The sequence below is a fragment of the Moschus berezovskii genome, chromosome 1 (genome assembly GCF_049115385.1).
Source record: "Moschus berezovskii isolate FMDL1 chromosome 1, NW_MosBer_1.0, whole genome shotgun sequence".
NCBI lineage: Eukaryota > Metazoa > Chordata > Mammalia > Artiodactyla > Moschidae > Moschus > Moschus berezovskii.
Genome location: NC_142460.1, coordinates 114,656,256 through 114,684,254, shown reverse-complemented (window position 1 = coordinate 114,684,254; position 27,999 = coordinate 114,656,256). Strand labels below are relative to the sequence as shown.

At 38.3% G+C, this 27,999-nt stretch overlaps 1 protein-coding gene across 4 annotated transcripts in view; it reads left to right on the top strand.

Annotated features, from left to right (window-relative positions):
• Positions 1–27,999, top strand: part of NAALADL2 (N-acetylated alpha-linked acidic dipeptidase like 2) — a 1,658,577-nt gene that overhangs the window by 739,862 nt on the left and 890,716 nt on the right. For all 4 annotated transcript variants that reach the window (XM_088839027.1, XM_088839030.1, XM_088839024.1 and 1 more), the window contains one exon: positions 405–906. In XM_088839027.1, the coding sequence (XP_088695153.1) occupies positions 413–906 (494 nt within the window). In that variant the 5' untranslated portion in view covers positions 405–412. The remainder of the gene's footprint in view (positions 1–404; positions 907–27,999) is intronic.

Genomic DNA, 27,999 nt, shown 5'->3' with positions numbered 1-27,999 from the left:
CAGCCCACTGCAGTGTTTTTGCCTGGGAAATCCCATGGACAGAGAAGCCTGGAGGGCTACAGTCCATGGGGTCCCAAAGAGTTGAACATGACTGAGCATACATGCATGCATGTATGCATACTACAGGAATGATGTATTTCCCCTACTCATAATCATTACAATTTTCTAAACAGCTAATTTAGATTGGGAAGATTGCCCCAGAGGAAGGCATGACAACTCAATCCAGTATTATTGCCTGGAGAATCCCATGGACAGAAGAGACTGACAAGCTCTAGTGCATAAGGATCTCAAAGAGTCAGACGTGACTGAAGCGACTTAGAATGTGATATAGATTACTTGTTTTCACCTTTGAGGTTGTCTTTGTTGGTTTATTTTCAACAAATATACTTCTCTTATTTTCACAGGTAAAAAGATGGCCTATCAGAAGGTCAATGCAGATCAAAGAGCTCCAGGACATTCACAGTACTTAGACAATGATGACCTCCAAGCCACTGCACTTGACTTAGAGTGGGACATGGAAAAGGAACTGGAGGAGCCTGGTTTTGATCAGTTCCAGCTAAATAGTGCTGAGAATCAGAACCTGGAAAATTCAGAGGCTGCAGACCTCAGTCTTGATCCCATTCAACCAGCAACTTCACCCAAAGGGAGGTTTCAGAGACTTCAAGAAGAATCTGACTATGTGACCCATTATACAAGATCCGCACCAAAGAGCAACCCCTGCAACTTTTGCCGCCTTTTAAAAATATTTTGTATGGCAATCATTTTATTTATTTCTGGAATCTTGATAGGCTATTACTCACACAAAAATTGCCCTTCAAATGCTACATCTTCAGGAGCACTTGATCTTCAGTTATACCAGGAAATTCTCAAGACAATCCAAGCAGAAGATATTAAGAAGTCTTTCAGGTAGGTGTGCAAAAAATGGATGTTGGTGGGATGCATCTCCTGGGAAAGATGTCTTACAGGGAATATCCTACTGGTGATGTTTCCATGGTTTAAAGTTACTCTGGCAAGCTGAGAGACATAACTTACCAACAACCCCTTCATGGAGGGGGATGCATGGTTTCAGATCGATGATACTATAATACAAATTTATGATGCTGCTTTGATAATCAATGATAAGAACCATAACCACTGTAGATACTAAAAGAATTGAGCCACTATATTTTCTCCCTGTTGGGAAACCCCATGTAGGGCAAATTGGGATGCAAAGATTGCTGGATGTACCTGTAATAAAAACTAGTGCATTAGCCATATGATTGAAATTTTTAATGACATCAGAATAAAATAAATGTGCTTTATGGACTGAAATAACTGTCAGGTGCTAAGGCAAGCACTGGTAGTATTTGGTCCCCTGTATCACTGAGCTTCCCAATGAGTATTTTTATTGAAACACATTGGGTTCCACGTATCAGGCAGTTGTAAAAGGTCATCTCTCTTTTAAGGTAAGTCTGCTTATGACCTCTTTAGCCAGAATGTGTTATTTATATGTTAAATGATAAAATATTTTTATCAGGCTTTAATTCTGAGTTCTTTGGAAAAGCTCCACTCAAATCATATGACAAATGGGTAAGTTAAATTTTATTGCTTATCCTATCATTAACATATATGTTGAATTGTAAAGGGTTTCCTAGTTGACATATTTAGAGAGGTGAGGAACTGGAAGGGAAGATTAATTATTAGCATTCACTTGGGTCTTCCATACTTGGTAATAAAGACTAATCCTAAGTGAAACATATTTGTTGTGTGTAGGTAGTTGAGAGAAAGGGATATTAGGTCATTAGGTCATATTCCTTATGGGTTACACCAACTTATTACCATCAGTATGTTAGCACATGTGCATTTCTAGGGATCTTCTAGGGAGCATACCCACTGCAGATGCATCATTTAATCTATGTACGGACACATCAGACTGGTTGGTGAAATATTCTTTCTGAACATCGCATCTCAATGACTCATGCTCATTTGTTTTCGATGTCCTTCCATCTCTCTGTCAAGTGAAGAAACTAACAATTTCCATGATATTTCTCAATGTCAATTATTTATAGTGAATTGAGTGAAAGATACAACATTGTCTTATAATGAGTGATTGTATCAATTAGGATCCAACCACAGCAGAAAACTCCCTGAATATTTAAAAGAGAGGGCATTTAAAATAGGGAAACAATTTCAACAGAGATGAAAAACTGAGAAGCCAATCTGGAGACACTGAGACAGCTAACAGATGAACAGCAGAATGGAGTCATTACTAAACCTAGGCTGGAAAACAGAGTGAGTTGGGGAAACTCAGTGGAAGCTGGAACTTTCTGCATACACAAATGGGTTGGTGGGGGATGTAACCTCGGTCAGGGGCCCCACTGAAAGCAGAGTAAGAAGTACCATGGCTTTTCTCTTCCTTCTGCCCTCCTCCCAGTTATCTGTTGGTTGGCTGAACCCAGCAGGAAGGCCGTTGATTCAGTGCAGTTCAGCCACTTAGTCGTGTCTGACTCTTTGTAACCACATGAACTGCAGCACACCAGGTTTCCCTGTCCATCACCAATTCCTAGAGCTTGCTCAAACTCATGTCCTTTGAGTCGGTGATGCCATCCAACCATCTCATCCTCTGTCATCCCCAGTTCCTGCCTTCAGTCTTTCCTAGCATCAGGGTCTTTTCCAATGAGTCAATTTTTCTCATCAGGTGACCAAAACATTGGAGCTCAAGAAAATAAAGTCTGTCACTATTTCCACTGTTTCCACTTCTATTTGCCATGAAGTGATAGGACCAGATGCCATGATCTTAGTTTTCTGAATGTTGAGTTTTAAGCCAACTTTTTCACTCTCCTCTTTCACTTGCATCAAGAGGTTCTTTCGTTCCTTTCCACTTTCTAATTATGGCTAATATTGTATCTTTTTTAATGAAAGGGAATTATTATTTCCCCCTCATAAGAAAAATATAGACAGAAAATTAGAAAAAAATAAAGTATACACCCATAATCTTACCACTTTACTCCCATAATTTTATTCTTTCTTTCTATCTTATCCTATCAAGCAGCAAAATTGCATTATACCATGTATATTTTTTTGACATCTACTTTTGAATTTTTTCCACTTGCAATATGTTGAGAACCATTTTCAAACCAATAAACACAGAATTGACTCATTACATTAAAATGTTGCTGGTGTTCCTTTATGTAGAGGACATGAATTTATTGAGTCTGTTCTTTATAAATGTACATTTAGGTTGTACCTACATTTTCATACGTAAGTGTGTGTATTTAATTATTCCCTTCTGATAAATTCTTGGAAGCAGATCACAGATTCAGAGAGTTTAAATTTGTTTAGTTGTTTGCTTTGTGTTACCAAATTGCCTTATAGGACTGCCAGGCTTCTAGGTCCTTGTTATTTTCTGTTTTGATAGGCCAAAAATAGTGCTGACAAATTTTTATATCTTAATTGACCACTTGTAGTTCTTTTTGCATGTATGAACTACTTTTATAATTTAAAAGTTTATATTTACTTAATGTTGTAATAGTGAATTAGTCTATTACTTCATATATGGTGTCCCATCTTTCTGAATTTCATTTAGTTGATGTATTTTATTTGTTAACAGAGATGAAATGAAAATAAGAAAAATTCCTAGATTTTTAAAATGTGTGCATTATTTGGACAGAGGCAATATTTTTCGTTATTCTCTACTTATTACAAGTAATTAGACAGGAGTTAAGTTATACTAGACCATTCAGATATGACCTAAATCAAATCCCTTCTGATTATACAGTGGAAGTGAGGAATAGATTTAAGGGACTAGATCTGATAGATAGAGTGCCTGATCAACTCTGGACGGAGGTTCGTGACATTGTACAGGAGACAGGGACCAAGACCATCCCCATGGAAAAGAAATGCAAAAAAGCAAGATGGCTGTCTGAGGAGGCCTTACAAATAGCTGTTGAAAGAAGAGAAGCCAAAAGCAAAGGAGAAAAGGAAAGATATAAGCATCTGAATGCAGAGTTCCAAAGAATAGCAAGGAGAGATAAGAAAGCCTTCCTCAGCGATCAATGCAAAGAAATAGAGGAAAACAACAGAATAGGAAAAACAAGAGATCTTTTCAAGAAAATTAGAGATATCAAGGGAACTTTTCATGCAAAGATGGGCTTGATAAAGGACAGAAATGGTATGGACATAACAGAAGCAGAAGATATTAAGAAGAGGTGGCAAGAATACACAGAAGAACTATACAAAAAAGATCTTCACGACCAAGATAATCACAATAACGTGATCACTGAACTAGAGCCAGACATCTTGGAATGTGAAGTCAAATGGGCCTTAAAAATCATCACTACCAACAAAGCTATTGGGGGTGATAGAATTCCGGTTGAGCTATTTCAAATCTTGAAAGATGATGCTGTGAAAGTGCTACACTAAATGTGCCATCAAATTTGGAAAACTCAGCAGTGGCCACAGGACTGGAAAAGGTCAGTTTCCATTCCAATCCCAAAGAAAGGGAATGCCAAAGAATGCTCAAACTACCGCACAGTTGCACTCATCTCACACGCTAGTAAAGTCATGCTCAAAATTCTCCAAGCCAGGCTTCAGCAATATGTGAACTGTGAACTCCCAGATGTTCAAGCAGGTTTTAGAAAAGGCAGAGGCACCAGAGATCAAATTGCCAACATCCGCTGGATCATGGAGAAAGCAAGAGAGTTCCAGAAAAACATCTATTTCTGCTTCACTGACTATGCCAAAGCCTTTGACTGTGTGGATCACAATAAACTGTGGAAAATTTCTGAAATAGATGGGAACACCAGACCACCTGACCTGCCTCTTGAGAAACCTGTATGCAGGTCAGGAAGTGACAGTCAGAACTGTACATGGAACAACAGACTGGTTCCAAATAGGAGAAGGAGTGTGTCAAGGTTGTATATTGTTACCCTGCTTATTTAATTTATATACAGAGTACATCATGAGGAACGCTGGGCTGGAAGAAGCACGAGCTGGAATCAAGATTGCTGGGAGAAATATCAGTAACCCCAGATATACAGATGACACCACCCTTATGGCAGAAAGTGAGGAGGAACTAAGAAGCCTCTTGATGAAAGTGAAAGAGGAGAGTGAAAAGGCTGGCTTGAAGCTCAACATTCGGAAAACAAAGATCATGGTATCTGATCCCATCACTTCATGGGAAATAGATGGGGTAACAGTGGAAACAGTGTCAGACTTTATTTTTTTGGGCTCCAAAATCACTGCGGATGATGATTGCAGCCATGAAATTAAAAGACGCTTACTCCTTGGAAGGAAAGTTATGACCAACCTAGATAGTATATTAAAAAGCAGAGACATTACTTTGCCAACCAAGGTCCGTCTAGTCAAGGCTATGGTTTTTCCAGTGGTCATGTATGGATGTGAGAGTTGGACTGTGAAGAAATCTGAGCGCCAAAGAATTGATGCTTTTGAACTGTGGTGCTGGAGAAGACTCTTTAGAGTCCCTTGGACTGCAAGGAGATCCAACCAGTCCATTCTAAAGGAGATCAACCCTGGGTGTTCATTGGAAGGACTGATGCTGAAGCTGAAACTCCAATACTTTGGCCACTTCATGCGACGAGTTGACTCACTGGAAAAGACTCTGATGCTGGGAGGGATTGGGGGCAGGAGGAGAAGGGGATGACAGAGAATGAGATGGCTGGATGGCATCACCGACTCGATGGACATGAGTTTGAGTGAACTCCGGGATTTGGTGATAGACAGGGAGGTCTGGCGTGCTGTGATTTATGGGGTCGCAAAGAGTCGGACACGACTGAGTGACTGAACTGAACTGCACTGAACTGAAGTTATACTGTGAAATGATCTTTACAAACATTAAATAAAATACCATATTTTCTTAGCTGCTGTTTAACTCTTTAGAAGTTTAGGTCATGTATAAATTACCATCAGTTATTTCTCCTCTGATCCCACAGCTCATGCCTAGCTCTCTTTCTCTCTCTTTCTAAACATATATGTGTGTGTGTGCGTGTGTGTGTATGAATTTACTGTTATACTTTTAAAATGCCAGGTTTAATGATGATGCTATCAGCAACTATTCTCTGATCTCGAGCTGTACTTTCCAGACATCTTCCTGCTCTTCCTCTGTCTTGAATTATATTTCAGCCTGTCTTTTGTGTGTGTGTGTGTGTTTGTTCCTATCCAATTTTAGTATTAGAAGGAATAAGAGCAGGCAAATTGGGAAATATGAAGAAGGCAGTAAAGCAAATGGTATTTGAATTGGAGAAAAACATGTGAATGTATTTAAGCAGTGCACATAATTCAATTTATGCAAATGACAACAGAATGAATTTAACAGTAATAGAGTGATGGTTCCTAAACAAAGTAATTAGCTATTCTGTCATTGATCTCTCCAGATAGCAAATGCATATTGCTTCAAATTTAATCACACAAGGAATACAAAGGATAAGATTTATTTAATTATCCATAATATTTTATTACTCTGGACTTTAGATAAAGCAACTGCTTCACTCAGTTTCTCAGTGTTATGTAGAGTGACGTTAATTCCCTTAACTGACTGGCTCAACTCACAGATGAAAGCTCATGCCTTTCATAATCCTTAGGCCTTTGGCAGGAGCAAGAGCAACACCCACCAAGAAGATGAATGAGGAGTATTGACAGAGGGTCTTTGAAGCAAAGGCCACCTTCTAAATCCTAGGCAACTTTTGAGGATGTTCATGTGCCTCAGTGAAAGCCTGAGTACTAACCACTGGACTTCCAGGGAATCCCTATAATCCCCTTTTTTGATCTCCCACCAGTTGATTTCTTTCTCTCTTTCCATGCAACAATCAGTACATTATTTTCTCTCTTTCTGTTGACATAAACCACTTTCTATTTTGCAGGAGAGAAAGAACAATGAGCCTGGCCCAGTCCTTGGGTCATGATACATGGTCACTCAGTAAATCTTTATTGCAGGAGACAATGTACCCAAAATATAGACCTTCTTATAAAGCCTTCACTTCTATGTGTATGACCATTTTTTAAAAGAAATGAACATATGCTTTTGGCTCTTTTTGTATATTACTGAAATTCAAAATTATGTATATGTGTGTATATATATATAAATAAAGCCTTTGACTTTTTAATGTATATACATTCTTATAGCATATGCTAAAAAGTTGATTTTAAGGGTAGCAGATTTTCTTTTCTCTAATGAAAACATGTGCTGTGTGTCTGCTGTATTCCAAGCACTCTGCCAATCACTTGACAGTTTTTAATGATATTCTGTTTAATCTAGAGAGCATTTCCTTTCTATAAAGAAGAAATGAAAGTAAAAATTGCACAGAAAGATATTTCTATGATCACAGGTTTGGTGGAGGTGCAAAGCAGATTCCCTCACAGATCTTTTCATGCCCTGCCAGTGTCAGGAATGGGTTGTCTCAGGCTAGGGCCAGTTCAGCTGGAAGTCTTGCTTTCTTCCTTTATAATGGTGAAGTAGAATCCAAGGATTCTCCCTCTACCTTCTCTCCTTCTCTCAATCCCATCCCTTATCTCTTGCCCTCTTCCTGCTCCCTACACACTCCACACTCAATTATTTTATATTCGAAGTTACATACTACAATTAGGTTACTTACTTTCGTAGTAGGCAAATTTTCTTTATCTTTTTCACTAAATCTGTCTCTGATGTGAAACACCAGGAATGAATTAGACTGTTACGGATCAAGATAAAGGAACTCTTAGTTTTTCAAATTTGATTTTTTCTTAATGGGAGGAATGTATTTTACATAAAGATAGGACTCTTTTTCAGTGACAATCAGTGAAATATTTTTGTCATGTATATCTATATCATCTGTGTTTACTGTCTGCCTATCCTGAAAACTGCTCAACCTTAAGGCTTATCACAATTTTTTCTTATATCTTTCCTACATTGACTATGATAGGCTTTTTCATCCATTCACTTCTTGATCTTATTCATTCCAAAAAAAGGAACAAGATCAGTCAGATATAGTATGAAGGAAAAATAAACCTTTTCCTCTGAGGATCAAGTATGTCAGTTTCCTGTGGATTCACTTGACTTCCTGACACTCTTGCAATAGAAAAGTTGGTAATGATCCCATTCAATGGAGTGAAGTATAGTTAAACATGGAAAGGTTGGGAACTGATTACATATTTCTCTCTTTCATGTCCCTTTTAAATGTCAATAAAATCAAGATTCAAATAACTAAACATGGATGTCACTTTGAGATTTGCAATTTGAAAATCTCAGTCCATGCTTTATAAATTAAGCAATATATTTGACAATTGCAGCTAAAACCATTAATCCCATAATCTCATCAGGGTAATTTATAGGAGAAATTTAAAGTAAGTAATTTAAAAGAGGTAATTTTGTCAACTGGTTCCAAAGTGGGAAAGGAGTACATCAAGGCTGTATATTGTCACCCTGCTTATTTAACTTATATGCAGAGTACATAATACAAAATGCCGGGCTGGGAAGCAAAAGTGGGAATCAAGATTGCCAGGAGAAATATCAATAACCTCAGATATACAGATGATACCACCCTATGGCAGAAGAACTAAGAGCTTCTTGATGAAAGTGAAAGAGGAGGGTGAAAAAGTTGGCTTAAAACTCAATATTCAGAAAACTAAGTTTGTAACTTCTGGTCCCATCACTTAATGGCAAATAGATGGGGAAACAATGGAAACAATGACAGACCTATTTTGGGGGGCTCCAAAATCACTGAAGATGGTGAATGCAGCCATGAAATTAAAGACACTTGCTCTTTGGAAGAAAAGATATGTGTCTGTCTAGTCAAGGCTATGGTTTTTCCAGTGGTCATGTATGGATGTGAGAGTTGGACTATAAAGAAGGCTGACCACTGAAGAATTGATGCTTTTGAACTGTGGTGTTGGAGAAGACTCTTGAGAGTCCTTTGGACTGCAAAGAGATCCAACCAGTCCATCCTAAAGGAGATCAGTCCTGGATATTCATTGGTAGGACTGATGTCGAAGTTGAAACTCCAATATTTTGGCCACCTGATGTGAAGATCTGACTCATTTGAAAAGACCCTGATGGTGATAAAGATTGAAGGAAGGAAGAGAAGGGGATGACAGGATAAGCTGGTTGGATGGCATCACCAACTTGATGGACATGAGTTTGAATAAGCTTGGGTAGTTGGTGATGGACATGGAAGCCTGGTGTGCTGCTGTCCATTGGGGTCACAAAGAGTCAGACATGACTGAGCAACTGAAGTGAACTGAATTTTTTAAACACTGCATATTTTATTGCAGTCACCTAAATTTTTTTAAATGGATATTTCTAGCTAATGGGAGAGAAAGTAAAGTTGGATGGTAATGCAGATATTTAAAAATGGATGATGAAAGCTTCCTCTCCACTGCCCCCATCTTGGGAAACTAACAAAATGGATAGGTGAATTTCTTTCCCAAATGTTAGATGTTTATATAACTGCAGTTTTATGATTATTTTTATATATCTACTTGGCTAGGCCACAGTGCACAGATGTTTGGTCAAACATTATTGTAGCTATTTCTGTGAAAGTGTTTTCTTTTGTTTTAAATGAGATTAACATCTAAATCAGTAGACTTTGAGTAAAGCAGATTATCTTTAATAATATGGATGGGTTTCAACCAATCAGTTGAAGGCCTTAATAGAAAAACACTGACCTCTTTGAAAGAAGAGAGAGTTCTACCATCACACCAACTACCTTTGGATTTTAATTGCAGTGCGTCTCTGAGTCTCCAGCCGACTGGTCTACCCTATAAATTTTGAGCTTGCCAAGCTTCCACAATTGAATAAGCTGACTTCTTAAAATAGATATCTTCCTCCTTCCCTCCCTCCCCCTCCCTTTCCCTGTCTCTCTCTCTATATATATGCGTGTGTGTGTCTGTGTGTATATATATATACACACATACATACATACATTCTGTCCTCTTTCTCTGGAGAACCCTAACTAGTAATACATGCAGATTTAGGAAACTAAATAAACCAGTGCAATTTGGCTGGGTATTTTTCACTCTAGAATAATTTCAGTTCAGTTCAGTTCAGTTGCTCAGTCATGTCCGACTCTTTGCGACCCCATGAATCACAGCACGCCAGGCCTCCCTGTCCATCACCAAATCCTGGAGTTCACACAAACTCATGTCCATTGAGTCGGTGATGCCATCCAGCCATCTCATTCTCTGTCATACCCATCTCCTCCTGCCCCCAATCCCTCCCAGCATCAGAGTCTTTTCCAGTGAGTCAACTTGTTGCATGAGGTAGCCAAAGTATTGGAGTTTCAGCTTTAGCATCAGTCCTTCCAGTGAACACCCAGGATTGATCTCCTTTAGAATGGACTGGTTGGATCTCCTTGCAGTCCAAGGGACTCTAAAGAGTCTTCTCCAGCACCACAGTTCAAAAGCATCAGTTCTTCGGCGATCAGCTTTCTTCACAGTCCAACTCTCACATCCATACATGACCACGGGAAAAACCATAGCGTTGACTAGATGGACCTTTGTTGGCAAAGTAATGTCTCTGCTTCTTAATAGTCTTTAGGATTAAACTGAATAATATGGAAAACTGAATTTTTTAAAAGCCCATGATCATCATTATTCTTATTAATCTGAGATCTTATTTTAATAATGTAATAATAAATTTATAGGATGGCATTTGAAATTACATTCTAAGTGTCTACCAAGTATTTTAAATATTTTAAAAATGCTTTATTTTCTCAATTTATTAAATTTGGTGGTATCAAAATGTAATAAACTCCCAAAGCAAAAATGCATCTTCCAAATTTTACAAAGAGTCATTCTTATCTGGAAAAAATGGCATTGAAGTTCCCTTCCCTTTCATTATGGCTGGAGCAAATATATTAAATTTTATATGCCTGATTTGGGAAATCAGTTTCTGTCTTCAATAACTGATTGTGTGTTATAGCTGGGTACTTTACAAATGAAGTGCAGTTCTATTGCTTAAAAATTGCTTTCCTGTGCAACATGATGTAGTGATGAATTAAATCCAAATGATTCTTATATTCATAGTGTCATAATATGTAACTCGTCCCCTGTGGAACTTTTTTTTATTATCTCATACAAGGCGAGCTAATGTCTTCCTCTCATGACACACTTCTCAGAAGGGTGTGCAGCTTTCAGTATTAGAAATAAGGAAAACTATAATTTGAGATCAAATTACCTTTTTATAAACTCTTTAAATCACAGAGGACATGTTATCATGTCCCCAAATATGCAAATCAATCTCTGATAGAACAAGAAACAAAAGAAGTCATTCCAATTCTGTGGAGTACATTTATCTGTGAGTGAAAAATGAAACTGAACATTTTTCTTTGAAGAGAAATGTGTGCAGGTGGTTTTTACCTTCAGTAAAAATAAAATCAGTGTGGGTGTTTTCTCTATTTCTTCACTCAGTTTCATTATATAAACTCTGTTCTGTAGGGAACAACTTGTAAGATCAGCTTGTACCAATATTGTAGTTCAAGCTGCTACATATATTTAAAAGTTCTAATTTATTAGTCTGATGATTTTTGTAATTTGATGAAACACCAGAAGTTATCTTATAGCTGCCTTCAGTGTGTCTGGGTGGCAGAATTTAACTGGTTATTTCAGAATACTCTTGCTATTCACATGAGCAAAGCACAATGGAAGAAAAATGTTTGTTTCAGCCCAGAGGGGCAGCCAATATTAATAAACTATATCAGATTTTCATAAGCTGCTACTCCTTGTGACCTCCTGTGGGTTTTTCTCTTGGCCAGACCCTTACAGATTTTTTTCTGCATCTTGCTCTTGTGAGCCATAGCTGGGTGTGAGTCACTTGCTGCTAGCATGCCACATAATAGAGATCTGAGCCTTCCTTCTGCCATTCTTATTTAGAGAAACTAAATTCCCATTCAATCTATTTGTCCTGGTTAAAACTTTAAAATTATGTTTCAAAGACTTTAAATTATACACTAAGGTAAGCACATGATCTATTTATATAGAGAAGTGCTAATGAGTTAGAAGCAATGCCGAAGCTATCCACTGTTATAGGAAAAGGAGACACCTCGCCTTTCTAATTTAAGGGTTTGTATTGTTCTTAATCAAATTTATATTCCATTAAAAAATTACACCTGATGGGCTACTATCAAAATCTTATTAAAGATGCCTTTTAACATCACTGCATTTCTTTAATGCACTGTATTTATTTAATAACTATTTCTCATGGGCCTACTGTGTGTTGGGTTACCATCAAAATGATGAACAAGACATACACGATACCTGCATTTATGGTGTTATGTTCCCACTGGCCAGAGGGCACCAACGGGAACATAGTTGTTCAGCCAGTTAAGCATAGTGATACAGAACATGCATTGAAGTCAGTAGAAAGGGAGATGTTGACTAATTTGCAGAGGTCTCTAGGGGTTAATTTTGAATGAAGTGGTCCATTCAGTTTCAAGTGGACACTTGCTGTGTTCCTGGAGCGTGGGCCAGGCCAGTTCCTCTGGACCTTTACCCTGGGATGCCCATAGGACTATAGATTGCTTAGCAGATTTTGGGTGGAGCCTGTCTGTCCTCCTTGCTTCCATGAAACTCTTTTCCCTGCTGATTTATTAGCTCTTTACCACTATCTTTGTAAAAAATATAAAACTAGCCCACTTGTAAAGAGTGGGTTCAGTAGGAAGCAGCAAATGGGAGGAGATAGTGACTTCTGATGAACCTTAAATTTCTATTTATTTGCAAAATCCAACTTAGAATTTAATTCTTCTAAATAAGAAACACTGCTCCATTGCTGTATCTCCTTAAAATTACTGAAGAAAGGGTCACTTACTTAAAGTTCTGCTTTTCTTCCCCAAATAGCCTCATTTCTAAGGACTGCCTCATTACTCATGGTTGTTTCTGTTTAGTTTTTTTTTTTTTCCCCACTAACTCCATATTACACAATAAGTAAAATCTTTCTAACAGTTGTATTATTCTGAAATGATCATTCTAAGAATGATTTGTTAACCCTGGATTTCTTAGTTCTTGTTTAATCAGTTATAATCTTTTGAAAGAGTTGCAGTTTGCTAATTATATGTAATTATGGTCTGACACTCAGTGGTGCATGTTAGCTGTTTAAGGCTGCAGGCAGTATCAGTGAGCATGCTGCTTTACAGACAAGAAAATTAAAATATATTGAAGTGAAGTTTCTTAACATCTATATATGTTGCAACTGATACCTTCATATGAATAGGAACAGGGTATCAGAAGGTTTCCTATTCTAGTATTTTTGGTGGAAAAATGTGACCCTTTTGGCAGGAAATGTCCAGAAGAAATTGGGACCACAGGATTTGAAAAGTCTCAAGGTGTGGGTTCTCAGAATTGAGAAAGTAGCAGCTTTGGAGTAACCACAAATATAGCGAAGAATAGTGATTGCTGCTAGGATGTTCATGCTAGAAATAAAAATCTTTTCCTCTGCTGGGAATAGAGGCAAATGGAATGATAGATAGTATTGGTATTAAGTATTGCTACAATAATAGTTGAGCAAACTCTGGGAGATGGTGAAGGACAGGGAAGCCTGGCTTGCTGTAATGCATGGGGTTGCAAAGAGTCAGACACGACTTAGCAACTGAACAACAACAACCATCATTAAGCAGGAAAAAGAAATTTGGCCATTGGGAGAGATGCCACTTGAAAAATAATTTGCTGACTGGTTGGCAGAGAAGCTGTGAAAATGACACAGAATGACCAAAAAGAAGAGGAAAACTAGACAACAATTTGAAGTAAGAAAAACAAGATGACAATCACTAACAAAACAAATTAAGTTTTCCTTCTGCCAGCTGAATTAAGAGAAGGTTTCTAAATTAGAAACCTGGGTTATAAAATAACCCAGGAAGGAAATGCTACCATGAGAAACTAGACTAGGAAATTCTTAGAAGGGAAGAGAAGAGGCTACAGTGGAAGCTAATGGGACAAAGAGGCAACAGTAGAGACTTTGAGAAATGGCAGCCCAGCTGTTTTGATCCAAGAAAGCTCTGCTCCCGTATTCTGTGTTGGCTGTGAACAAGTCCTGGGAAGAAGATGAAGATTCATCCACAGAAAATGTATCCAGCCTGGGTGGAAGTGAAGTGAGCATCTGAAGAGGAACCTAGAGAAAGCTGCAAAACTTAGCAGGAAACCAAACATACATCTAGGTCTCATTTGGCCTTGGAACTTTGCCCAGGACTTTCCAGAATCTATATCTAAGCTGCACACTCAATGCTGATAGAGGTCATGCAGTATTTTCCTGCAGATGAAACTATTTAATACAAATGTGTCATAGGAGTATGTATATCTAGTGTTCCTGAAATCAGAGTGACAGGAAATAGGAATATGCACCTAGAGCTACTGCTGAAATTCAATACTGACCCAAATGCTCCAGTATCAACCTCGATTCTTTGTAGGCAGGTATTAATAGTTTATTTGGGAAAATAATAAAGACTTGGGTGGGTTTCCTTCTGCTCCTGAGTTAGTTTACCTTGAAGCAGTTTCTCACAACTCAGCTGTTGTCCACAGATAACTTTAGCACAGGTCACTTCCTGGAACATGTAGACTTAGGATTCTCGTGATTCAGTGCCACCAACTTCTGCAGTCAGGCAGTTGGGAAAAGGTAAATGGGGGCATTCCACATGTATTGTTGATCTCTGTGGTGCCAATACTGCATTTCAGTAACATCCATACCACTGAAGACATGAAGTCAGGGGGGATTTATAACACAGCAATGCAAACAACTTGGAAATGGATTTGGAATCAGTCTGCATGGAATCAAATCCAAGCTCTACTATATTCAGCTGTATGATCTTGAGGAATTTCTTAAACTTATGATAACACAGTTTTCCTCATTTATAAAATGTAGGTGATAGTTGTCCCACTTTCATATCAGTTCAGTTCAGTAGCTCAGTCATGTCTGACTCTTCGCAAACCCATGAACCACAGCATGTCAGGCCTCTCCATCACCAAATCCTGAAGTTTATTCAAACTCATATCCACTGAGTCGGTGATGCCATCCAACCATCTCATCCTCTGTCATCCCCTATTCCTCCCACCTTCAATCTTTCCCAGCATCAGGGTCTTTTCAAATGAGTCGGCTCTTCGCTTCAGGTGGCCATGTATTGGAGTTTCGGCTTCAACATCAGTCCTTCCAATGAATATTCAGGACTCATTTCCCTTAGGATGGACTGGTTGGATCTCCTTGCAGTCCAAGGGACTCTCAAGAGTCTTCTTCAACACCACAGTTCAAAAGTATCAATTCTTCAGTGCTCAGCTTTCTTTATAGTCCAGCTCTCACATCCATACACGACTACTGGAAAAACCATAGCCTTGGCTAGACAGACCTTTATTGGCAAAGTAATGTCTTTTCTTTTTAATATGCTGTCTAGGTTGATCAAAACTTTTCTTCCAAGGAGTAAGTGTCTTTTAGTTTAATGACTGCACTCACCATCTGCAGTGATTTTAAAGGGATGTAAAAAAGTACTTAGGGATTAGCATGTCAAACACATTTTTTAATTTGTTTTAAAAATTATTTGGCTGCATTGGATTTTAGCTGAAGCATGTGAGCTTGTGGTAAACAGGGTCCAGAGTTCAGAGGTTGAGGTGCTAAGGCTTATTTGCCCCAAGGCATGTGGGATCTTAGTTCCTCCATCAGGAATTGAATGGTGTCCTCTGCATTGGATGGCAGATTCTTAACCACTGAACCACCAGGGACATTCCTAAAACACAATATCATCTATTTATTATTGCTGTCATTTTTGTTAGTAAAAGGTATTCAGCCATTCTCCAGTGGTAATTTCTCATTGATCACCATCCTTCACAGGCTGTTTTTTTTTTTTTTGGAGTGTATCCCAACCTGTGTCTGTTCTCTACTTCTTTCCTCTTCTGTCAACTTGATGTTCACGTTCATGTTGTTTTTCTTCTTCTTCTTCCAAGTCATGCCCGTCAGTCTCACCTTTGATATTTTAAGTATTTCATCCAAGAATTTCAGTGTCAGCCAAAATAATGCATACTGTATGAAGTGCCTGATCATATTTGCTAATAAGACTCCTTCCACCTTAGAAATAAAATATCTTGGCTCTCAACAGAGAAAAGTCCAGCCTCCCTACTGAAAACCACATTCTTTAGGATGACAGCAGTAAGCAGAGAAGAAGCAGCAGCCCATTTTTGTTAAAAAAAAAAAAAAATACTGTAAAGACTGAAGAAGTAAGGATAATCTCATGAGGGATTTTGGAGCAAAGTTGGTTAGAAGTTGGTTCTGATATAATGATAAATCATCAATGATTTCTGAGTAGGAGAATACAAGTCCAGAAGTAACTTTTCAGATAATCACTTTCTGAAACACGGGTCAGACACAGGAAGGGACTGGGAATAAGGACAGTGCAGAGATGGTTATAGGTATCACTTTCACAGTAAATCTTAATGTTCATCACGTGCGTAATCAATGAGCTATGTGTTGGTGGAGCATCAGTGAAGAGGTATACAGGTGCTAAAATGCTGAAGTGAGAGCCATCGTATACAAATCTGATTTTATATCTCCTGCCCAATGTTGATACAAACTAAAATTCTCAGACTTTGAGACTAAGACCTCTGTCAGTTCTTCTTGCCAAGACTTCTTGCCATGTCTGAGGTTTTACTGAGCTGCCAAGTGAACACATCAGTCTGGATTTGTTGCATGGCAACTTGCAGAAGACAAGAGACCTCTGGTTCAAAGATGAACAATTGTTTATTATAGCATAGTAAGCAGCCTAACTTGCATGAGTTCTTTGAGAACTGCTTCCCACAGGGTGATGAAAAGAGGGTTAGCGGACACCAGAATATGGTGTGGTTGCATCACAGAAGAGAAAACTTCTATTCAGGGATCCGAGATCTTTTATACTGGGGAGTAGTCACACATGTGAAGTAAACACAATATTTACCTTAACAAAGCTGTGAATGGACCTGACTTTTTATCTGGGAGAAACAGTGTATCTTCCAAGGCTGTTTGCTGTATACATGCCCCTGGAAAGATAATTCTGAGTAAAGGCAGTCTGTGCCTTTTCTCATAAGATGCACAGAAATGTGAAAGCTTCATCATTGACTCAGAGTTGTCAGGCTTTAGTAAGTTGCCTGGGCTTCCCTGGTGGCTCAGACAGTAAAAAAAAAAATCTGCCTGCAATGTGGGAGACCTGGGTTCGATCCCTGCGTTGGGAAGATCCCCTGGAGGAGGTATATGGCAACCCACTCCAGTATTCTTGCCTGGAGAATCCCCATGGACAGAGGTGCCTGGTGGGCTACAGTGCATTGGGTCACAGAAAGTCAAACACAACTGAGCAACTAAGCACACAGTAAGTCACCTGGATATATTAAACATCTGCTTTGTATATTTGGGATTCTCAGAGGAATATAATGTGGTTTCTGATTGCAAAGAGCTTGAAGTCTTGGTGAAGGATAAAGAGAAAAATATGTCCCAATAGAAGCTGACTGTTATAATTGCAGTAAAACACATATAGACAAAGTGTCATTAGGAGAAGAAAGATTCTCATTAGAGGAATATTAAATCACACAAGTGTGGCAGTAGTTCTTTTCAGCAGTTGAATTTAGCTTCATAGCAAAAATAAACTCTGATAAATCAAACTAAACCTGAGAGAGAACCCAGGCAGCCTAGAGGGGTTATGGATATGGCTAGATGGAAATGGGATTTTGACAGAGTACTCTCTTTAGTCTATGGGCTTCCTGATACTATTAGACTGAAGTGAATCTAACTAATTTATATTTCATTGTTCTCAATGGATATTTATTTTATGAAGGTATACTAAACATGTAAGTGTTAATACTCTTAGAGTTACTTCAGGCATTGAAAAACTAACTAGCTATGCTTTATGATACTCTGATGTGGCATTACTAATCATGTGGCAATTAAACATAGGAAAGCAGAATGTTAGAACTTAGTAGACTTTCTAGAATATGCTATAAACCCTAAACCCTTTAGCCATGGTTGGAATGGCACAATAGTGCATTGGAATTTAGAAATTCTTAAAATGAAAAAGTCTGCCTAAAATTGGAGAAGATTTTGATGTTATTCACTATGTGGTGTTTGGTGAGGCAGGAGGCTTAGACTAATTTTAATATAAAAGCAATGAGGAAGTCCCAAAGCAGATGTATATGGCCGTAGTAGTAATTCATTTCAACCCATTCAAATCAGAAAACTTTTCATAGTTGTCCTTTCTTTTTAATAATTAATTTATCAGGGACACACTGATCTGTGTCTCTTCCCAAACTTTTATAATAAACTAAAATGAGTTCTTGAAGTTAAAGCATCTATAAACAGGTTTAAATGGAAAATAACAATGTTAAAATGTCATTGACTAATTAGTAAAATGATTCTATGTCCACTTATTTAGATAGTCATTATATCTATTACATATTTGCAGACAGAAATACCTACTTCTCCATTAGTTCTTGAAATTAGCTCTGATTTCCATTTAGAGAATTTAAGCTGTTAACAGGAGTGTTTGCCTAATCTCTGATAGCCTGAGCAAACAACAAACAGAAGCTTGTTGAGTTAGTATTGGAATCCAGTTTGTTGTGGGGGTGGGGGTGGGGTGGTGGGGTGGTGGTGTATGTTTCCAATTAAACCTTATTATAGGTGTAGCATAAAAGTGAATATATACTTTTAGTCAGCAAAGAAAAAAACTTCTATATTTGGTTTTAAAAATGATTCACTTAGAAGTATTTGGTAGAAATATGGGTTGTAAGAATCTGAGTCTTTAAGTGAGGGAGTGATAATAGATATTACTCCTTTGATAAGATACTCACTCACTTTGCTTCTCCGGTGTCAGATTTAAGAATTTCAACATTCTGAGTAGCTCAGAATGTCCTCTCATATATTGACAGTGGTCAGGGAGAGATCATAGAACTAAAATGAATTGTCTCTCTGCTTTGTGTATCAATAATGAGTTATGATAGTGGGGCTTGTATTACCAAAAAAATAAGTACATAAAGCATAAAAAAATAACCAAACTAGTCTTGGTTATTACATTAGCACTTTGTAATCACCAAATCATGTGTTTTAATGACAACAGAATGCAGAAGTGGTAAACCATCAAGTTGTGAATAGACTAGTCAGCATAAGGTACAGTGGCGCCACACACAGGAGAACTATGACTTGCCCGGTTGTCTTTTTTATTCAATATGCTATAGTGTCTAAATCATAGTTTGTAATGCATTTTAAAAATGCAAGTTATAAAGATCTGCAATAGGGTTCTGGATCAGTGAGCACTGTCAGGATAGATTACAGTTGTGCATAGTCTCTGCTATAACAATATCATGATGAATGGAGAATGACAGCAGTTGCCCACTTATTTCCTATGATTACTGCCTTGATGATATTGATTCTTCCTGTGGATCCTTAGGCTCAAGATGATAGCATACATACAGAGATATAATCAGTTTTGTAAAGTATGCTTTTAATATAGTCTAATTTTTACTTCCCTAACTAAGATGTGCTGGTCATTAGCTATCTAGAAAATAAATTATTGCATATTATAGCACTTAAGGATATCCATAATTTAAAATATTTTTATATCAATTTAATAACAAACTCAAATTCTTAAATTGTATTCATACATGCATTCAGTGGACATTGTTAAGCATCTGTTTACAGTACAGGTGATATCAGGGCATGGGAAAATTTAAAATATATAAAGTAGACTTCTGGTTTCAAAAAGCTCAGACTAGTAAGAGGTAGGAGGTGGGAGTGTTTGAAATGATATAATTTGAATAAAATGTGAAATAACTAAGAATTATGAAACTATCTAGGTAAGAACTAATAACAAGGTTTTTAAAGAACAGGAATAGTGTTACAAAGGGAATGAGTTAGAAGGTTTCTAGGCCGAGGAAGGGAAAAAGAGAGTTTAATGTGCAGAATTATACTGAGCACTTGTAAATGGCCTGCAGTTCTCTGTGACTGAATTGTAGGTTATGTGGAGGTAAGGTGATTTGAAAAAGGAGAGAGATGTGTGGGAAAGGAGAGGGAGGAGCGAGGAGAGAGGAGGAGCAGAGAGAGATACAGATACAGGTCACATATTGTGAAGGACCTTTTATAGCCCCTTAAAGTGCTTTTGGTTTGTTTTGCTTTATTTTTAACAATGCAGTCAAGGAGATACTTAATGAGATAAGTATTTTAAAACAAAAACAGGAAGCTGTATAAAGGATAGATTACATGAGGAAAAAGTGGAATGAGGTTAAGGAGATAGGAAGCTGTTGCAAGAATTCAAATTATTGCTTGCATTGATGTTGAAGGTTGAATCAAAGCAAAGTTCATGGTCACCGAGGCACAGAACAGACTTCCATGATATTTTAGGAGTAGCATCAAGAGGATTCACTGCTTTAACAGTGGACAAAGAAGTAAGTAGCTTGATCTTTCCAGATTGTACTTTCCTGATTCTGAGGAAAAGATAGTTTTATGTTAGAAAGTATCTGTTTTCTTTTTCATACAATCACATAACAACCCTTTCCTGGGTGCCAATTTTAAGTAAAGCCCAAAGCTGTGGACTTATATATACATCATATGTATTTACAAACCCTGTTAAAGGCAATTTTTTCTGGCATTGAAAACAAAAATCCATCAAAACAAATCCTCTGAAAGGTATGGATTTCTAAACAGTGTTTGTGGAAGCCTCAGGTCTTCTGTCTTTCCCAGTTTATTCATTTGGGACTCGTTGTTTAAGCAGAGAACTATCTTACATAAAAGGACTTTTATTGTTCCACTAAGCTAGTGTTCATGCAGTTCTAACTGGAATGACAAGAGTGAAGGCCATTAAAAAGGAATGCTTGAAATCGATCGGAGATAATGAAATTGCATTGGTCCAAGTATTAATCAATTTTAATAATTGTGTGTTAAAATGGTCATGCAATAAAAAGGCTGTTATTTTCAATTTAGTTCACTTAAGCTATGTCTGCATGATTGTAACACAACTAGTTGAAAAGTGTAACTGTTTTCAATACCTGTGCAATAATCTGTTTGATTGTTTATTTTCTTTTTATCTTTGCAAGTTCCAACCAAATTCTATTTTGGCTACTTGGTTGATCAGACTGTTCACACGAACTCTTATTTTGCTATCATATAGATATAACCCTAAAAATTAGTTTTCGAAGAGTAAGACTATTCTGGGCTAATACAAAATCAGTCGTCTAACAAAGAGAGTCCCTTGGACTGAGAGGAGATCCAACCAGTCCATTCTAAAGGAGATCAATCCTGGTTGTTCATTGGAAGGACTGATGCTAAAGCTGAAACTCCAATACTTTGGCCACCTCATGCGACAAGTTGACTCACTGGAAAAGAGTCTGATGCTAGGAGGGACTGGGGGTGGGAGGAGACAGGGACGACAGAGAATGAGATGGCTGGATGGCATCACCGACTCTATGGACATGAGTTTGAGTGAACTCCGGGAGTTGGTGATGGACAGGGAGGCCTGGCGTTCTGTGATTCATGGGGTCGCAAAGAGTTGGACACGACTGAGCGACTGAACTGAACTGAACTGAACTGAACTGAACAAAGGTGCCTTGATTCATAAGTGTTTCAGAAAACTATAAATTAATTCACTAAAATAATTACTGATGGAGTTGTGGACAGTATGTGTTTTTTCTGATAGTCCCTTTTTTGCCTCAACTTTTTAGATGGTATCCAACATTCTCAAATGGTTATTGAGAATTCTTTCGAGTTTAGGTTAATATTTTCTCTGACCCTGCCTTAAGTAATAAGATTGAGCCTGTTCACATAGCCCAACAAAGACAGATCTGCCTAAGACCATTTTTGAGGATCTGGCTAAATGCTCACAGAAATATACAGGTATGTTAGTGATGGCTGGTTATCACTCTGCTTATATATATACACTAACTTGTCTTAGGTTCTTTAACTTTGCATTTGAACAAAGAATTGACATGTAGGCAACTTCCTGATGATACATTCATGCTTATTTTACCACTGTCCTTGGTTACTTCTTGGCTTACAATTGAGAATTAGAAGCTTCATAACCAGAGCTTGGGGAAAACTGAAGAATACGGAGAAAGGCAGGAACTTAACTCTCATGGACAGGGAAGGAACCACACCAATTAGTGGACTCCAGTGATTGCATCTGTATCTACATATCCCTCCTGATTCAAAGACCTGAGGGACATCCTTTTCCATGGGACTAGATGGGAATAGCTGGTTTTCTGTGAGCAGAGTCTGCATGGTTCCAACATCCAGTTAAAGTTCAAACCCTATATTTCCATTGACATCATAATTTTGTTTATGGTTTGGTCCTGAAAGGCTTTTGCTCTTAATCACTTGGGCACCCTCCCTGTGCTGGGCCTTGTACCACAGAGCTTTGAGGCAAGGCAGGCCCAGATTCAAGGCGGGCTTTTCTGAGCATTCCCTCTGGCCACAGTTTTGTTGGCCTCTTTATCTTAACTGGAATATACTTTTCTCCTTTCTCTTTTTCAGAATAGAGGCCAGTACTTGGAAGAGACTCTCAGCATTGAACTCTGGACCAGCTGCTGTTGTTTTCTACCCATTTCATTTTCTTGTCTGTGATCCCTGTGTTTCTTTATTTCCAATTCTTTCCTATCAGAATGGTGACTCATTGCAGTAGTTGAAAGGAAATAAGAATGAAAAAAGAATCATGCTGTTCTGAATTTGTAGTTGATTAAATTCAGTGTTGTATTGTTGGAGGAATTAGACAGTGAAAAGATGGAACACACCTTGTGAATCCATTTTCACAAAGAACTTTTTTTTTTTTTGCATGTTCTATGACTGGCTATACTGATGGAAAGTTGTGATCATGATTGCCTCCAGACAGAAACATGTGCCCATTCTGCTACCTAGTTGATTGCCACTCAGCCACTGAAATCAAAAGTGACAGAGACATGTGATGGATTGATTTATGCAGTGGAATAATCTGATTGTTTGGATGAGATTCCTGGATTTCATTTGGCTATGAACCAAGCATTGCTTTTTTTCACTTAGGTTTTGTTTTTCTTTTAAATGCTCATGAAAGCTGTGGTGAGACATCAAAGTATTAAGCATATTCTTCTAAATGCTTTTGAATATGTATGGTGAGATCATCAAATATTATAGCTCAACAAGGGCTGACTAGAGGGCTTTAAGAAGAAAGCTGTTGACGTCTCATTAGACCAGAAAGGGGGAGGGAGGAGCTTTGAGCATCACTACCTGAGAACAGTTAGAAATTGTAATCTAGTAATAACTTAGGTTATAAACTGGGAATCTCCTGTTCAATTTGGCTTGGTTCCCTCTTGGGTATGAGTTTGGCACAGAGCAGCTTTCTCTTTATTACTTTTCTCCCATGACTTTGCCTCCACACACCACACATGCTTTTTGTAGGATCCAGATAGAAAACAATGTATCTGGACATATTTTAAAATTACGTTTTCATTGTTTAACGTCAAAAAGATAGAAATCACATGGAAAAGCCCTTAAATTTAAGTGAAGGATCTATACTATGGAAATATTTGTTGATTATAAGATGTAGACAGGATTTTGAACTGTGCCAATGACAAATGCATTTCAGGACTTACAGTCGTGCTTATGGATGGTGGTGCTAATAGATATGAGTGCAATGATCCCAAGTCATAATTTCTGTCACGAAACCTTGTTAGGTACCCAGTGCTTGGCACAGTGCCTCTTCACACTAGTGCTTCAGTGATCTGGCCAATTAATGATAGTTCTTGACAATGATCTTGATAACACCATCATTTCTTCTTGCTTATAGGAAAATTCCCAGATGTCTGAGCATGGCTTCAGAGGATGACCTGGCTCTTTTTTTCTATTTCTGTCTGTCTCTCCCAATAGTGGCTTTCAGCTGGGCTACCTGCCATTGTCCAGATGCCCCCTGCTTTTTCTCGTCCCTGTGTCCTTGGCTCAAGCTGCTGCCTGTGCATCAAATGCCCTTGTCTGCATGTCTGGTGAATACTTCTCTTTCAAGAGTCCACTCAAGCATTTCTTTCTCTGACTACCTTCCAACTTTTACCAGTTTTCTATCAAAGGGGACTGAACATATTGAATTCAGTGTTCTGACAATATATAGTAGTATTGAGCACTTCAATATTCTTGATTATTGGTTTTGTTTTCTTCTACCAAATTCTGAGTTTCTTAAAAGGAAGTGCTGTGTATCAATAGTGTACAATTTTTGTTTGCTTTTTGTCTAACAGTGTGATCTATTTTTTCATAAAAAGACATTCTTTTTCCTTTGAAGGGAAGTAAGACGAACTTGAGAATAACTCCCCACTGCTGCTGCTGCTGCTAAGTCACTTCAGTTGTGTACGACTCTGTGCGACCCCATAGATGACACCCCACCAGGCTCCCCCATCCCTGGGATTCTCCAGGCAAGAACACTGGAGTGGGTTGCCGTTTTCTTCTCCAATGCATGAAAGTGAAAAGTGAAAGTGAAGTCGCTCAGTTGTATCCGACTCTTAGTGACCCCATGGACTGCAGCCTACCAGGCTCCTCTGTCCATGGGATTTTCCAGGCAAGAGTACTGGAGTGGGGTGTCATTGCCTTCTCCAGAAGAACTCCCTAGGTCCTCTCTAAATCAGATTGCAGGTGTCTTTACTGTTTTTGCCCATCCCTCACTTTAGTATGGGCTTCCCTGATAGCTCAGGTGGTAAAGAATCCATCTGCAATGCAGGAGACACTGGTTCAAATTCCTAGGTTGGGAAGATCTGCTGGAGAAGGGATAGGCTACCCATTCCAGTATTATTGGGCTGCCCTTATGGTTCAGTTGGTAAAGATTCCGACCGCAATGTGGGAGACCTGGGTTCGATCCCTGGGTTGGGAAAATCCTCTGGAGAAGGGAAAGGCTACCCACTCTAGTATTCTGGCCTAGAGAATTCCATGGACTGTACAGTACATGTGGTCGCAGAGTTGGACAGGACTGAGCAATTGTCACTCACTCACTTTAGTATGCTGGTGTCTGTGTGTTTAAGTGGTCAATCCAACTTGGTTCCACTAATTTAAAACAGCAGTCCCCCACCTTTTTGGCAACAGGGACCAGTTTTGTAGAAGACAATTTTCCCATGAACCAGGGGATGAGGGAATGGCTTTGGCATGATTCAAGCACATTACATTTATTTTGCACATTATTTATATTATAATTGCATCAGTTCCACCTCTGATCATCTGGCATTAGATCACAGAGATTGAGGACCCCTGAGTTAAAATACGTATTGCACCTCCTTCTCTTTGCAGGGGTCTCTGCCACATTCAATAAGAATAAATGTCTAGGGCAGAGTTAAATATTAAAATCTATATCTTCTGTTTTTAACTTCAAGAAACAGAAATTTCAGTTATCAGTGGCTCAAGCAAACCAAATGAGCTATTTAGAACCAGCTGGTGGCTATTGGTTCAGCTATTCAGTGGTGTCATCAGGGGCCCAAGCACATTATAACAGTCCATTTGCCAACTTCTTGGCTTGCAACATCTCGGCTTTCTTCAGCCTCAAGACTCTCACCTCATGGTCACAGGAGAGCCACTGTGTACTTAGGCATCTATGCAAGAAAGGGCTTCTCTAGTGGCTCAGCTCATAAAGAATTCACCTACAATGCAGGAGACCTAGGTTTGATCCCCGGGTTGGGAAGATACCTTGGAGAAGAGAAAGGCTACCCACTCCAGTATTCTGGCCTGGAAAATTCCACTGTATGGTCAGTGGGGTCACAAAGAGTCGGACACAACTGATGACCTTCACTTCACATGCAGGGAAAAGGAAGAAAGGCAGCACTAAGCACATCAATCACTTTGATCAGTGAGAGGAATACCTTCTCAGAATCCTTCAGCAAGTTTTCATCATATTGGCCACATTTTTACCACATGGCTTTCCCTAATTGTGAGGAGGCTTTTCCAGCCTTTTTAGAAAATTGATCAAGAAAGAAAAGGTGTTCATTAACCAAGAGTGTGGACCACATATATTAGTAAGATGATAAGATAGGTGTTTAAGTGATTATCCTACATGGTAGAGCAAGGAGAATGTGTGCCATGTGACACATTCAAACAAGACACTATGGATACTCTTAGAATGAAGAGATTGTAGCTGATTAGAGAGAGAGTTGTGTTCAGGAGATGGGTTATGAAATGATGTTGTCTGATACAGAACTTTAAGGTAAATACAATTTCCACAGGCATAAATTATCATAGGCAATATATTGAAGTAAAGGAAGGAACAGTAAACATATCTGGAAGTCAGTCAGTGTAGAGATCAATCTTCAGCTTGCAGACATGGGTTTAGTGAGTCAGTGAGGTAATGGGAAGGAGCGGACTGGATGGACAGCACCATCCAATACAGCTCTCTGTGGCGATAGAAATGTTCCATCTGTGCTGTTCAGTGGGAAGGCCACTAGTCACGTGTGGCTATTGAACACTTGAAATATACTGTAGTGACCAAATAACTGAGTTTACATTTTTCTCCATTTCAGTTTAACTAACCACATGTGGCTGGTAGTTACCATACTTAGTAATACAGATTAGAGCATGGGTTCTAATGTAAGCTTGGGCCATGGTAGGTTGAATTTGGTTTTTCCTCTGAAAAAGTCAGAGAAGCCATTGGAGGATATTGAGCAAAGGAGTGACATAATACAAACTATGCTTTGACAGGACCACTCTATCACTTTGTTAAAAATAATGCAAAGTAGGGGACAGAGAGTATGGCTCTAATCCAGATGGTGGGTGGTTGTGGATTGTACTCATTAGAATGGTGTAAATGCAAGTGGATTGGAAAGGCTGGATTCTGCATACATTTTGAAAGTCATATCAACAGAATTCCCTGATGGATTGGATGGTAGGAAATGAGAGAAAAGTAGAAATAGAGAATAATTCTACTTTTGTTGGCCTAGAAGAAATGAAGATTTCTTAACTGAAATGAGTGAGGATGACCAAGAAGGCATAGACTTTGTTGAAGAGCAGAAGCTTGGATTTGGAGCCTGGCAAGTTTTAGATGCCTGCTAGACATCTAAGAACATATCGTGAATGTATAATTCAACAGGGTCTAGTTTTGAGATACAATTTTTGAGTTGTTTGCATGTTAGTGGTATTTAAAAATTAGGAGACTGTTGGAGCACACCAAAGGAATGAGTGTAGGTTGCGAGAGATAATGTGTATGGACTGAATCTTGAGGCATTGCATCCAGTAGCATTAAATGAAGAAGAACCCCCTCAGAGATACATGAAAGGAAATGGTAGTGACGTAGGAGGAAAACCAGGCTAGGCAAGAAGGGTGAAATGTTCAGCTATGTCAAAATGTCCTTGTTCTGCATAAGAGAATGAGGCCTTGTGATTATTGGATTTAGTGGATTTAATGGTACATGGGATGTGAGTGTTATTGATAATGGCAGTAAGCATCATTTCTGGGGAGCAGGGGTGACAAAAACCTGATCCGAGTAGACTCAAGGGAGATTAGAAGAGAGGAATTGGAGATAGGATAGATAAAAAGAGGTGACTGATATAGGGGAAAAATAATAAGCTCTAATAAATTGTGATTGTGCAGGATATAGGCTTAATGTGATAGAGGTAAAGGAAGAAAAGTACATTTTAAAGCAGACATAATTCTTTTAATTGGTTCTTGGATCACCTGAGCTGTCTCACTCACTGCACACTATATTGGCAGTTTCACTGATTTAGAGCTGTCTTGTTAAGTTTATCAGCCTATCAAACCGGCATTTCAAAAGTAACTGGATAATTCCATTTTTAAAATTCTACCTTAATTCTAAGATATGATAAAGAAAAATATTTTCAGTTCAAATAAATTTTAGCTTATTTTGGGGGACAAGTAAATAATTATATCTCATAATGGGAAGCTTTATTGCAATTAAACAAAAACTTTTTCCCTCAGCTGTTAAGCAGAGCATTTCATCAAGGGAAATATATTGAATTCATAAGTTCATGAAGTATCCTAAATTTTGCGGATAAAAACATAAATGTTTGCAACTTAAATCTCAGAGTTTAGATTTACCAAAACTCAGAGATTAAATAATTTGCCCAAGAACATTCATCTTGTTCAAGGAATATATATGTATATAT